Genomic DNA, 15,075 nt, shown 5'->3' on the forward strand with positions numbered 1-15,075 from the left:
TCTTGGGGAGCAGACGTTTCACTGCTATCCCAATGTGTACATCAACAGTCAGCCGCCTGCACCCAAGCCCCCAATACTCTGTGAATCACATGAGGTATAAGGCTACCTCATTCCTTGCTATTGCAGCAAAGTACTCCCTGTTTGTTGTTGAATTGTTTCTTGGCAGACTGGATGACAGAGGCATGTGGGTACCACGTTGAAGGTCTCACACCGTGCCCCTGAAAGGTGATCTGCGGCTGTCACGTGTTTGGTTGGCACAATCCTACCAGACTTTCAGAGGTACAGCCCTCTACGGAGTATCCCCCTTATTCCCATTGTCCAAACTATCGCTATTGTTGATGCCTTTCAAAAGCACAAGGAATCTCGGGCGAAGAGATTTAGGAAGTTTAGGGTAGACTGTGTTGAAGGCAGAGGATATGGTCGCTGTATCACAATGGTCACATCTTCCCCGTTTCTTGCCTTCTGCTATACATCCAAAATAGCGGCCATCTCCCATCTTGTGTTGCAGTAGGGTAATGCAACCTTTACATTTCTGTGGTGTCGTAACTGCAGTGTGCCATAGACAAGCAAAGCAACTTAAAGTGGGGCTTGCATTTAGTGAGAAGGAGATGGTGTTCTCAGTGAATTAAACGGCATGTTTCTCAGGACCTTCACAGGACACATTTCAATGAGGTTTGTGGTTGCATAGGTGAGAGAGGCCGCTCCTCAGTAGATGGAGCACCAGAGCATTCTTCACACACCAGAAAACACAATGTACAGTAAGCACTAAGTCATCTGTGGGCTGAAGAAGGACACGTGTGAGCAGAGCTGTAGCGATTCACATCTTGCCAAACTCTACAAATGGGCCATGTGGCTTAGAGAGGCTAAGTGGAGACATGAGGCATCTTCCAAAACAAGTGGCATCAGGAGCAATGTTCCTTTGAAATTGGGCGGATACCTGTGCATGTATGTTTGTTTTTATGGCGTGTGCATACAAATCTGTGCCTTTTTAAAGTCTCATGGATCTGTGTGTGGGTCTTACATTGTTATATACAAATCATTCTTAGAGGTAGTTCTCCAAACTGAGTATGTTTTGAAATGTGTGATAGTAGGTATGAAACCTCATTGCCGAGTCAGACCATGTCACGCCATTATTCTGTTCCACTATAAACACTGCATCACTGTCTTTCATTTTTCTGCTGTCCTGTGGATTTTTCAGTCCTGTCATCTCTGGAGCATTCATATTTAATCTCTGCCTGTTTCTGTGACACGATTAGTAGGGCTAGGATTGGTCTAACACCACAGCTAGCATGTCATTGGCTTTGAGGCTTGGAACCTGCTGCAATCTCTCCATTTCAACCTAAGGGATCGATCTGATGCTGGGCATCTTTTTTTTAATGAGGATCAACTTTTAGAGGTGGTGATCCCAGAGGTGAAAGAGGAAGATTTAATTATGTTCTTCAATATGCAGACCCCCTCTTCACTACACATCTTGTGGATATGTCAGCCTCTTTATATGTGCATGTTTGACTAGTGTAAGAAATTGCTTGAACTCATGCTTGGGTATGAGTGGAGAATGCAGTGGCATTGTTGTTCATATGCGCCTGTGTGTATTTGTGGGCTAGTGTGTGTAAGTGAGTCATGTAATACCAACCATGGGCCAGAATGGCAAGTAACCCCTCTGTACCTTAACAGTTTGCCTCTAAAGACCCTTTCCTCTCTTGTCTACAGGGTGACCCTGGTGTCGAAGGACTGGGTGGTGAGAAAGGCGAGATGGTAAGCCATGTCCTGGTTTCTCTTGAACAACATGCATCTTCCAGTGCTGACCTCATGTTCAGGACTTTTATAGGTGTGAGGAGCATGGTCCATGCAGGACTCGCATGGACAAGTGGTGGGCGGGATGAGAGTTTCCGATGGATGGAAGATGAGCTATAAGATCTGCAACCTTTCTCCGACACTATCATAGGACAATTCTTTGCATATTATTTTCAAGTTAGCTTAATTTTAAAATTACATTTTCCAGATTGTCTAGTGTAAGGAACTCGCTCAATCATACATGGTTAGATAAAAAGATATAGAATAAATTCCATGTGCAACAGTCCTAGTGAGGTAAGTTTCCCAACACTTGATAACAGGTATGTGCCACAGAAATCTCACCAACTAAGGGAATTGGGAATACTGAAAGACATTCAAAATGCTACAAACATTTTTCATATACAAAAATAGAGCCACAATGCACCAAAAAGAAATGGAGGGACACCTTGCTGGCATTTAAACCCTTTGGTGATGGTCTGGACCAACTTTGATGATTTCTCAAGGCACTCACCAGGGGTATTGCAAAATATATAATAGCACACATTCTTACACATTACTGCTTCTGATTTGTTTTATACTTTTCTCATTTATTGGTTTACCGTTACCTAACATATGCACCAGAGGATAAAGAGGCATTCTCATGTAATATTCAAGTAACCTCTACACCCGGTGGACAACAAGCAATTGTTCACTATGTGATAAGTCACAAGACATACAGACTTTAGGATAAACTTAGGAAGAAGAAAAAATGAAGTTATAAACAGAAAGATAAGAACAAAAGATGATTAGAGAGACAAGAAAGGAGCACACATTAGGAAATGCATCAGTGTAAGTAATGATACGTAAAATGTTTCATGATGTATGCAGTAGAAATCATAACCTGGATCTATTATCTTTCATAAACCTTTACACACTAAAGAAATGTATCTATCAGAACTTGAACAATTTACTCTCTCACTAACCAAGGCAAAGTAAACATTTTAGGCATGCGAAAATATTGCGATAGTTGAATTATCTTTATTTGGTAAAACCAATAAATATCAGTAATGGGCTGGCAAAAAATTGACAGAACTTGGAGACGATCCATGGAGAAACCGACGAGGTTGATGATGAGGTCCCACTGGATGCGCAATGAAGAAATATGTAGAATTGCAGTGGGCATGTACTTGTCGAACGTAGCTCCTAGATACCGCGTTGCAGCTTGTGCGAAGCATTAGATCACAATGTGACTTCCACTGATATGATGTTAGGTCAGGAGGTATTGGTTGGAGAAAGAGCGATTATGTTTTTTAATGTCTTTGTCATGAAAATCAGTAAAGATATATACCAAAGGAACTTGGAGATGATCGGAAGCCAGTGTTACAATCTAGTGTGAAACGGCGAATGTGAACGAAAAAGCTAAGACAATTGATATGTGTTCATCTAGTATTCCTCTCTTTCAGGGCGAATCTGGGGAACCCGGCCCTAAAGGGCAGGTAAGCAATTTCCGCTGCTCATTTTACTCCATCACAGTGTTGGCCAAGTGCCCCAACGTGATATGTGGTGATCTCACAAGGAGAGAAGGGATGCAGGAGGATGTACAAAGGCCCAACAGCAAGAGTGCATCTTTGTAGGATGGATGGGAATCTGATGGGATGAGTGGTGGGCCAACAGCATGGATTTGTGAATACTGCTTGTGTGCGCTCTTCGTTTCACTGTTTCTCTGCACTAGAGGAAGGAAGTGAAATATGAGCTAATTACAATATTTGTTTTTCCTCTGGATTATGCTATGGGCCAGATTTATGAAAAGAGGCATGCATACCCTAAACTTGCACCATATATAGGTTAAACTATCATATAGGTATAAATTGCACGTATGCCTTATTAACAGCACAATGTGACTTTGGCAGGCAAAAAGTAAACATGTCTGAACAAACAAGCATAAGTCAGAGGTATTTAGTGGAGTGCTTACTTAAGCTGTCTACGTTAGCACAATACAAGCGTATTGTATGAAATACACGTTCAAGGTTGGGAAATGTGTGACTTTTTAAAATATGGAAATCATGTTTCTTTCAAGTTCATTTTTTTGCCCTAACATATATCTGCTCCCGACATTATCCTGGTTTCATGTGACAACAATAGAAAGTGATGCACTTCCTAGCACTTTCAACAGCATTTACACCTGGGCTCTTCAGTGTAGCTAAAAAGTGTGGTGAATTCAATAAGAAAATATCTGAGAAAACCCACTCAGTTCTGACTGAGCGGATGTTTGCCACATTCATATAGGATTTCCCGGACACCCTCCTGAAACACCCTTTTGTATACCAAGTGTAAATTAGCAGTAAAACTACACGAGAGTCATTTTTGCAACACTAAGTACATTGCACACGTGTCCATCACAGGCTTATGCCTTTAATTACAGCTAGGATCTCGCACTATTTACCCATGCCTTTTTATAGGTCTACCTCGGACTTACAAGTAGCAACACCTTTCATAAATCATTCCCGCTGCTAACATGTGTCCATCTGTGATCACTCGTGTTCAATGTCTTGTGATCTAGTTCAGAGAATCAAGCCGGGGTTTTGATTTGTTAAGCAGCTTTTGAGAATTTTAATCCTCAGTCTGAAGTAAATGTGCATTTCCCTAATGAAACCAAATAAAAATGAAGCATATTTGAACTCCCACGAGAATTCTGTTATTTATGCAGATTTTTTGTTATCACGCTGAATTTTTCCACAGTGCACATTTCTTTTCTGAAATTGTTGGATGAAATGCTTTGTTTTAACAGTATATTTTAATCTTCAGAATACTCATCTGCCGTGCTTCCTTCACAGCAAGGAGTCCGCGGAGAGACGGGCTACACTGGCCCCACTGGGGATGCGGGGATGCCGGGTGTGCAGGGGCTCGCCGGCCCACCAGGCCCACGAGGGATGCACGGAGAGAGGGGCGTGCCGGGAATGCCTGGGCGCCAGGGTGTTCCGGTAAGTGGCTTGCAATAAAGTTTATGACAACTATGACAGTTATTTCGGGTATTAAAAGACTGAGCTAATGAATTACTACTGCTACACTTTACTCAGCCTTATTGCCACTTTTGGGTTTGAGGCACGTTTCCAATGAAGGCACACATTTGCATTTAAGGCTCTCCCCAATACTGCACACAGGTTTATCTGAGGCACTTTCGCACTGAGCGAACACATGCTTTGGGTCAGGCCTTCCCACTGAAATAACACATTGTGATTCGTGGAGAACAGGTACCATTTCCACTAAATTCGCACATTTACGGATAGTTCACTCTTGCTGCTATGATAACGCATTTGGTATTCTCCATTGAACACTTCTGTATTGTGGGCACAAACGTGCTTAGGGCCGAGGGAACACAATACTGCTCGGGGCACTCTAAAAAATGGAGCCTCATTAGGGAATGTCCCGTCATTAGAGGGGAATATACAGTGCTCTGAGTAAGCATTTATGGCCCGTATCTCACCAACAACTACCGGGCATTGTGATTTTTCAGTCATAAAATGAGGATACCCCAAATATGGGACAGCACTGAGGCGGGCGTGGGGAATTTAAGAAACAGACAAACTACAAAAACTCTGCTTACCCATAATGAACTCACAAATAATAGAAAAACTCAAATGCGGAATGTGACACAATACAGACCATCTCTAAGAAGGGATTTTTATTGTGTTTTTGTCTGCCCTGGAATGGGGAATGAGATGCAAGACTTAGATTTACCAGGTTACACACAGTTTGTTGGTTTCCTTTCTGCACACAGGTGGAAAAGGTCCACAAAAACACATTGACTTTTTCTGAGTGTATGTCTTCAGCTGGTAAAACTTGTAGTTAGGGCTCTTGGTTTTATGGTATCTATTTTTTTAACTTTATCATCTGTATTTATCTGTATTTATGTTTTGTCCATCTTATTGTTATTTATCCATATTTATTTTGTGTTTTGAGAGTAAACGGAGTCAAGAAAAGGTATATTTCAACATTTATTTAACTGATAAACATGCACACATACTTTGATGCCTGTTGAGTTACAGCAAATTAAGCAGTGAACTATAACAAAACTCTACATCCACATGCAAACATTAGTATTATATTCAAATATATACCAATTAATGCCTGTTTTTAATGGACTCTCATACCGTTTTTAACTCCTCGTGGGTTTCTATCTGCTCAACTGTTTGCCTGGAATTCATGTAGGACAGCAATGGAGACTCACTCAGAAGAAAAAAAAAATCTGCTTTTTTCCACTTTCAAAAACAAAAACGGACCAAAGCACATACTTTTCTGTCTGTATTTATCTGTAAAAATCAGTAAAAATGGGAGCCTTTTTTGTAAATGACCATGTGGTGTCTTCCACAAGTACTCTTCCAGCAAGATAACCCACTTGTTTTGGGACAGTCTTTATCACTCAACTAACATAGTTGTATTTCATGTGCAAAACGTCATTCAGGCAAGACTTGCCCATGTCTGCTCAGGGCATACTTACGACTAAGCTAAGGCATCCATGTTGGGGTGTTTTGTACCTGAACCACATCCGAACATAGTGTTAGTGGCACTTCCCATTAGGGTCAGAATTGTGCAAAGTACCTAGATGTGGTATCCAGTGCCCTTCTTCCCACAGTATGTAATGACAGTACTCTGTAACAGATCCTAATCCAGTGCACAGTATAGAAAAAGTCTTCTCCAAACATTAGTTTGTGAGCCCTCTCCAGCTACCTGTAAGGAGCTCTCCTGTGTGCAGCCAGCCTACTATATTAGAAGCTTTTGCTTAGTTAAAGTATATACTTATACACAAATTGAAAAGCATATAATCAAGATGAAAATGTGTCTATTTTTAGATCTTATAAACTGATTGGTGGAGAGGAAAATTGGTTTTGTTTCAAAAATATATTTAAAACTGACATTTCAGTTTGTGTGGTGTTGGGGAGACATCACTAATATTTTTGACTTGGTAGCAGGTACATTGCAGCTGTGGCTGTTACGATTATACACGTAGAGGCATTCCAAATGGACAAATACTTTTTTATTTTACATTGTTGCTAGCAACCATGCCTGTTGAACTGAGATGGTCACTGCTGGCAATCTTCCATTTGGTGGCCAATAATGTGTAATCTTTTCTAATGTGGTCTCAATAGTAGATCAGGATGATGTTCAATGAACATAAGTAGCTGTTATTAAGGAAAAGTTTGGAGAACCCTGATATGGAATAATAGATTTTAATGTATTTATCCTACAAGCAATGCAAACAATTTACATTTTGTTGAGGCAATGATGACTCTAACCGGACCATGGAACAGTATTTACAACTTGTACAAAGAAATACAGTTGAGGCCTTTGGCCCTGAAATGGCTAGTGAAGAAGTGTAATTAAATGTAAAGAAGGTCGACTAGTAGACCTGAACAGTTTGTATTGTTGTACTTTGTGTAGTGTGTGCATCATTAAGAGTTTGCTCAATCCTGATTCAACGTAGCCTTAGATCGTTCAACAATTAACAGAAACTAGGGAAGTAGCGCTATCTGCTGTAAAGTTAGAGGTACTGCGGGTACAACCAAGAAGCTGCAGGCAAAAACATCCTAAGTGTAACTACAAACTTATCGTCATGTGCTATAACTTCTTTATCCATTTCGTAGACGGTCTGTTATACAATATACAGGCCTAAATATACTGGAAGTGCCCCATCCGACAAAGCAGAAACTACTAATGAAAAAATAGGAAATCAAGTACAACGTCAAAAAGGAACATATATACTACACACCCAAGTCGACATCATCAACAAACAGAGGAACATTCCGAAATACCTATTGTTTGAGATGCAGGACTGCCTATAGAGAACTGCTCTTTTTATGCATTATGTTTTCACCACGAACACACGACCGGAATGCTACCCCATGCTGCTTTTATTTTTTTAATTTTTTTGTAGTTTTATTTAGTGTGAACGTAGCTCAAGCACACGAGATTACATGACACATTTTTGGCACAGGGAGATTAAGCGGTTTAGCCAGAATCGCTGGATGTTGAGTCGAAGCGGGGGCTCGAGCCTTATTTCCCAGTTCCAAAGTCGACAGATCAACTTTTCAGCTCAAAGATTTCAAGTAAAAGCTCAGAATATTCTCTTCGGCTCAAAGGCAGCGCCACTTTAAATGTTATTTTGTCGTACACGGATAGATAATAATCGAAGAATTGAACCTAATAACTTGACCTCCCTTTCCTTCAGAATTTGGATTGGAATTTGTTGCGGGTGAAGAAATAGAGTGGCTTTTTATCCCTTGACAGGTCCACAAACGCTGACATGGATGCAGTGCTAAGGTAGCTTTTAAAGCAGATTCTGGTAATCCTTGCCTCGACAAATACAGAAGACATTCCCATGACAAACCCTCGCTAACCTGCTGGATAAACGAAACCCTAACCTCAAACCCACAGCCCCAGGCTTTCATGAATCTAATGTGGACTTTCAGTTTGTGAGCCAAATGCTAGGGGAGCTTGCATTCAGGGGCAACGTTTTCGATAGTGTAGCAGGTGCAGTGGCACCGGTCCCAGTTAGTGTCTGTTTTACTACAAAACTAGAGGATGGAGGCTTGCTATACGGCCCATGGAACCCTTGATACCCACGGCTCGCAACTAGCCCTTTTGCGGCATTCAGTATGGTAGACCGCTCGTTGCTGGTCCATTGTTGTTAGCCAATAGAGGGACTTAAGGCAACCTTGTCTTTATAACAGAGAGGCTTGGGGCGTTTACAGCTGCCCAATAATTTCTAAGATGCGGAGTCCCTCACGGATCCCCCTTATCTCCTTTCGTATATTATTTATATATAATGAACCCCCATCAGGGTGTGATTAGGCGGCACAATCTGTGTTGGAGTAGCATACTGATGACGATCAAGTTATGATTATGATACAGGGATCCTCGGATCAGTATGATAGCCCATGTCAATGTTTATGACTGGTGGGCATTGAGATCTGAAACAATATATTTATCAGTTGCTGGATGTGTCTAAGCCAGAGATTATTTTGTACAGGACACGCACCTCAACTATCAAGTGCTCTTAAAACAATTTCTAGATATTTTGCCTGCCAACACATTTCAGACGTCGTATTTTATTAACAGTTCAGCCTTTTTAACTATCATAAAACATGGGGTTGAAAAAGATAGACTCTTAAATGTAATGTAGAACCAACACACTGAAAAGCTCTCACCATCACTGAGTTCGGCTTGCATATAAACATGTGAAGGCACAATTAAAGTTTGCAAAAGGGGTGCAGAGCGGAATGTATGCAGGAAAGCTGGTAGAAGATGAGCAATGTAAAGCTTCGTTATAGAGTTACTGCTTTTTAAAGCACTAAGGGGCGTATTTAAGAGCCCCTAGCACCACCGGATCGTCACTTTTCGTGACGCTCTGGTCGCGCTATGCCCTGCGCCGTATTTACAAGGTGGCATTAAGCCACTTTTTGTGGCTCAACACCACCTTGTAAATACGGCCCCTTCACACACAGCACTTTGTGTGGAAGGGGCGTGCAATGGTTGCGTGCCACAGCAACACCCATTGCATTTTGACGCTGCCCCAGATTTACGAGTTTTCATAAACCTGAGGCAGCGCCAAAATCTAACGCCACCCCAGGGGTGGCATTAGCATGGCGCAACAAGGAGAAATACTTTTACTTCTCTTCGTTTTTTGCTCTTTCTATGTGTGCTGCATTCTGAAAGAGCAAATCGCCATTTAAGATTGTTTTTGTGTAGGTAGGTGTCCCTTCCTGCACAAAAACACTCTCCCCCTCAATCCAGCAATCCTTGCACCATCGCGCAAGGGTGGCTTAGTTGGTGCTCGGCTGCAAATTTAGTGCCGTTGCAGGGGACGACACAGGGGTGCGCTGTATTCAAGTAAATACAGTGCATCCCTGATCTGCGAAAATGACAGAGCGAGGCGCTGCCAATTTTGGCGCAGGGTTGCGCTCCATCATTTTCTGTTAAATATGGGCCTAAATATTTTTGCTCTTTGTCTAAGGAGTCGAGAGACAGATTTTTTTTCCAACAAGATGCATTTAGGCCAGCATATTGCTTAGCTGTAATTCCGTTCATCAGCTTCTTCACCTGGTTGGAAAGAAAGTTGCTATTTGTTGTAAAAAAAAAAGTCATTCTTTGATGTAAAATAAGTCGTTTTGATGCAAAATAAGTCATTCTGCGATTTTAATAGGTCGCTCTTTGATGCTTTTATTCTGTCTCCACATACTCTTATTTATTTTTGTGTTAAAACGTCTCTTGGTACTTAGTTCAGATAATTGAGTGTGTGCAAAAATTCTGGATGTCCTGGAGTCTTCTTGGTGTGAGGAAAGCACAATATGCTTTACGCACTACACACTCCTGTGTTATTGCCGCTGCAGGTGATCCAGAACTGTTCATTCTTCAGGCCTTTTCTGAAGCACATGTACTTGGCTTAAGCCTGGGTTTAGTGCATTCCCCAATCTAGGGTTGTGAATTCCCAGGGACCTACCTCAGGCTTTCAGACTTTTGATGATGAGTAATGAGATGTAGTGAGATGTGCCGCTGCTGAATGTGGAGTCCTGTTAGTAGCATAGCACTGTGCCAGATGTTTTTTTTCAGGGGGTGGAGGGTAGACAGGGCTTTTACTGCTGTGGTGCTCTGCAAGTCATGGCACATGTGAAGGTTCTGTTGACTTAATGCAAACTGACTAGCTGTGTTTTAAAAGGAAGGATCAAATTCATCTGAGGGCAGATGAAGTAACTTTGGCCTTTTGTACCAGTCTTCTCAGCAAGAGCTCATGGTCCATGGCATTGTAGGCACCTAAAGGGTATAGGAGAATAAGAGCTCATTGATCACTTTCACCCAGAGATACTTATTGTTCATCTCCAGTGTGGTTTTACAGCCTCACACTGGTCTGCATTTAGAGTCAGGGTGGGGCAACATATGATTTAATTCCAGGTACTCCTGGGGTTGCCTAATTACCTCCCTGTCCCTGATCTTGCTTGGGTTCGGTAATTTAGAGATTGTCCAGTAGTTAAATAGAATCTCTGGAGCTGCCAAGGGATTCTTCAGAAGGGACATAATGATGACATGTTTCAAGGTTTTAGGGATGATTCCAAGCAGACCCAGTTCAAGCACCAACAGGAATTTCTTCATGCATTCACACGTGTTTTAGTTTTCCAGTTCTGACAGTCACCTCCTCGATGGTTATTGGTTAAAGGCAGTGAGAGTTGACTATAGTGGGGGCACGTCAATGCCAGGATAATGGAAGGTCTCTGAGATATCAGAGATATGTTCTCAGATTTTGTGATTTTGGATTGAAAAAAACTACTGCACTTGTCTTGCTTACATATGAAGTCAAACATAGCTTTCATGGCTTTCCTGAAGGCCATTTGATCTGGATGTTCTGCTGTCCTTTTCATCTCTAAAGAAGAATGTGGAATTTATATTTACCCCTGAATATTTACCATGAAGTATAAATCTTCACATAGCTTTGTCTCTTTCTTACCTGCCAGCTTCATGGTCCACCACGGATGTCTTCTTAGTCTTTCATTCAGTTCAGGGCACAACAAAAACAGTTTGGTGCAAGGAATGCACTTGATTTATCACTTTGGAATAAATTGTGAGAGAATAGTTGTGTGCTCTGTCTCAATTTGTATGTACCCCTTAATCCTTTTTTTGCCATTACAAATCATCTCCTTTCAGTTTGGCCTGTACGTGTATGATATGAGGCTGCCACCACCATTACTCTTAAATGTTTCTTTCCAGAGATTGTGTTTCTTGGCTTCCAGTTTAGCTACTCTTTGAGTGCTCACCTTGGCGTGTTACAAAATTTATAAACAAATCAGTTCCTCAGGAGGAACCCAGTACCTTGTTCAGGGCAGTGCTAAGGCCGTTAGGTGTCTGTTCTCTTCTGGATCACCCCATCCATCCTCAATTTGTGGACATGTTACTTAGTGAATGGAAGGACCAAGATAAAATGATACTTCCCAAATTTATGTAGCACTTGTGTCCTCTCAATTAAATGGAAACTACTCTCACAGATTCTATTCCTGTAAAACTCAGTGGTGGGGAGTTTGTTGAGGAGTACTTCAAAGATGGAGAACTCAATTTTAAAGAAGTCTACGGATAAGGAAAGAGATGATTTGCTTCAGGATGTGTATTCTGGCTCCCATCTAGAATTGTGAACAGCTTTTTAAAGAACATACAAGTCTCTCATTTCGGACTTCAAATAATTGTTTGAGACAGAGGAGGGTGCAGAGTGTTCTGCTGTTCTGGAAGTTATGGAAAGCTTTTGTCCTATATTTCATTTGACATTGTTAAGGCTTCAGCTACGGCAGGTGGTGGTTTGTATGGGCAGCCAGGTGCAATCTGTTTCTAAGGGACTGCTACACTGATTATTCTCAGAAATCTCTAGTTTTAAGGATGCTTTTGAAGGTAGGTGTTCGTATGGTCAAGAGCTGGAAGAAAATCGCAGAAGCTTTTCAAGGAGAGGAGCATTCCTCATAATTTTGTTCTGCCAAGCAGAGTATCCAGTTAGTGGTGGCTGGTGGTAAAAAGTTTCACCAACCTTAAAAGCGTGAAACTCAGTCCTCATTCATATCTATGAGTAATGTTTTCCACAGCAAGCTTGAAAAAAACAGAAACAAGGAAGTGAAAAGCAGCAAAAATCCTGACTGTGCTAGAGGTGGCCAGAGAAAGAATTTAGCTCTTTAAAAAACATCCTTGAAAGAATCCAGTTAAATATTTGGGGTTCTCCATGTAATCAAGAGAATTGATCAGATTAGATTTGCCTTTCCCCAGACTCAGGGGCCAAACAAACTCAGTAGCTGAGGGAGTCAGAGAAGAAGATGGCAATATAAGATCTGCTGTAAAAGAAGGGGGCATACCTGTTTCCTATCAGGATCAGGGGAAATGGATTTACTCAAGGAATTTTCTACTTCCTTAAGTAACAGGGGGCCTCAGGACAGTATTAGACTTAAATCCAGCCAATCAGTACGTTTAGGAAGCTGGCCTTGTGGGTACCTAAGGTACTTACACCTTATACCAGGGCAGGTATCCCCTCTTTGTGAAGTGTAGGCAGTGCCTAGAAGCCAGGATCTTTAGAGGTAGCTGTATATGAGCAGCCAAGGCTTATCTAATAGACATGCAAAGCTCAAGCAATACCACTGTAGTCACACAGAACTTATACACATGAAAGAAACCACACAGTGTTACAAAAATAAAGGCACTTAATTATGGTAACACAATACCAACAATACTATTACCTTAACCTTAACAGGTGAGTAAACACACACTATATATATATATATATATATATATATATATATATATATATACATATATATATATATGTTCGATGGCATGTGTAGCTGCAGATACACATGCTGTGCACATCCCGCCATCTAGTGTTGGGCACGGAGTGTTACAAGTTGTTTTTCTTCGAAGAAGTCTTTTCGAGTCACGAGATTGAGGGACTCCTCCTCTTTCGGCTCCATTGCGCATGGGCGTCGACTCCATCTTAGATTGTTTTCTTTCCGCCATCGGGTTCGGACGTGTTCCTCTTCACTCCGTGTTTCGGTTCGGAAAGTTAGTTAAATCTGGGAAAATTCAACGGTATTGTTTGCGTTAGGATCGGGTTAGTTAAAACAGATCGACACCGAATTTTGAAGAGCTCCGGTGACCCTTCGGGGTTTCCATTCCCCAGCGGGGCCTGGTCGGCCCGACCTCGTGCGTCTATAAGGCTAATGGAACGGACCCCATTCCGCTTCTGCCCCGAATGCCACAACAAGTATCCTTACGCAGATCAGCATCTAGTCTGTAATTTGTGTTTGTCTCCTGAACACAAAGAGGATACCTGCGAGGCCTGTCGAGCGTTTCGGTTGAGGAAAACGCTACGAGACCGGAGAGCAAGAAGACTTCAAATGGCATCGGCGCCGGCAGGACACCAACACTTGGAAGGAGAGGAAACCTTCTCCATCGCGGATTCGGACTCGGACGAGGCCGAAACCGAACCGACGCCGAAAACCGTGAGTAGAACACCCCTAGCCAAAACTCACGGAAAATACATAAAAGCCCAGGGGACGCCACCGCCAGCAGGCCATCGGCACCGAAAAAGGGCACGCACGTGTCGAAGTCTTCCGACTCCGGTCGAGATACTGGCACAGAACAGGCTCAACCCCGAGACACCGGGTCAGAGCAATCTCGACATCGAGAAACCGGCACCAAAAAAGATCGCACCAAGAAATCGGAACACCGAAAGACAAAAAGTGTCTTCGGAGCCAAAAAAGACAGTTGAAAAAGTTTCGATACCGAAACATCCGGCTTCGGAGCCGAAACCAAGTTCCTACACTGAGGGGCAGGGACTGTCCTCACAATTGCAAGGACACAATTTGGCCAAGAGTTAGAAGCTGGGGAGCCAGATTACACGCAAAGAAGGCTCCACATTCAAAAAGAAACAGGGAGAATAAGAACTCTCCCTCCAATCCGAATGAAAAGGAAACTTGGTTTCCAAGAGAAAGACAAACAGCCACAAGCAAAGGTGGCAAGACAAGTAACTCCGCCACCATCACCACATCGCTCACCACAACCATCACCAATGGCCACTCCACCAATGATGCAGTCCCCAACGCATACAGGGATGAGCCAAGATGACCCTGACGCATGGGATCTTTATGATGCGCCAGTATCAGAAAACAGTCCCGACTGCTACCCAGCGAGGCCATCACCACCTGAGGACAGTACTGCTTACACATAGGTGGTGTCCAGAGCAGCCGCATTTCACAATGTCACCCTGCACGCAGAACCAATTGAAGATTACTTTTTGTTTAATACTCTGTCGTCCACACATAGTCAGTACCAGAGTCTCCCTATGTTACCGGGAATGTTGAAACACTCCAAACAAGTCTTTCAAGAGCCTGTGAAAGGCAGGGCCATCACTCCGAGGGTGGAAAAAAAGTACAAACCACTACCGACAGACCCTGTGTACATCACGCAGCAATTAACACCGGACTCAGTGGTAGTAGGTGCAGCTCGTAAAAGGGCGAACTCACACACATCGGGGGATGCACCACCACCCGACAAGGAAAGTCGCAAGTTCGATGCAGCGGGGAAAAGAGTTGCGGCACAGGCAGCCAACCAATGGCGCATTGCCAATTCACAGGCCTTGCTATCAAGATACGATAGAGCTCATTGGGACGAAATGCAACACTTCATCGAGCATTTACCCAAAGAGTTCCAAAAGCGTGCGCAACAAGTGGTGGAAGAAGGCCAGAGTATCTCTAATAACCAGATACGGTTGGCAATGCACGCAGC

The 15,075-nt window shown here is 42.6% G+C and overlaps 1 protein-coding gene across 1 annotated transcript in view; it reads left to right on the top strand.

The window, feature by feature from the left end:
- Window positions 1-15,075, top strand: part of COL9A2 (collagen type IX alpha 2 chain) — a 157,926-nt gene that overhangs the window by 118,919 nt on the left and 23,932 nt on the right. The window contains exons 26-28 of the mRNA XM_069223778.1: window positions 1,711-1,755; window positions 3,237-3,269; window positions 4,608-4,754. Coding sequence (XP_069079879.1) covers window positions 1,711-1,755; window positions 3,237-3,269; window positions 4,608-4,754 — 225 coding nt within the window. The remainder of the gene's footprint in view (window positions 1-1,710; window positions 1,756-3,236; window positions 3,270-4,607; window positions 4,755-15,075) is intronic.

Source organism: Pleurodeles waltl, chromosome 3_1, assembly GCF_031143425.1.
Source record: "Pleurodeles waltl isolate 20211129_DDA chromosome 3_1, aPleWal1.hap1.20221129, whole genome shotgun sequence".
Taxonomy (NCBI): Eukaryota; Metazoa; Chordata; class Amphibia; order Caudata; family Salamandridae; genus Pleurodeles; species Pleurodeles waltl.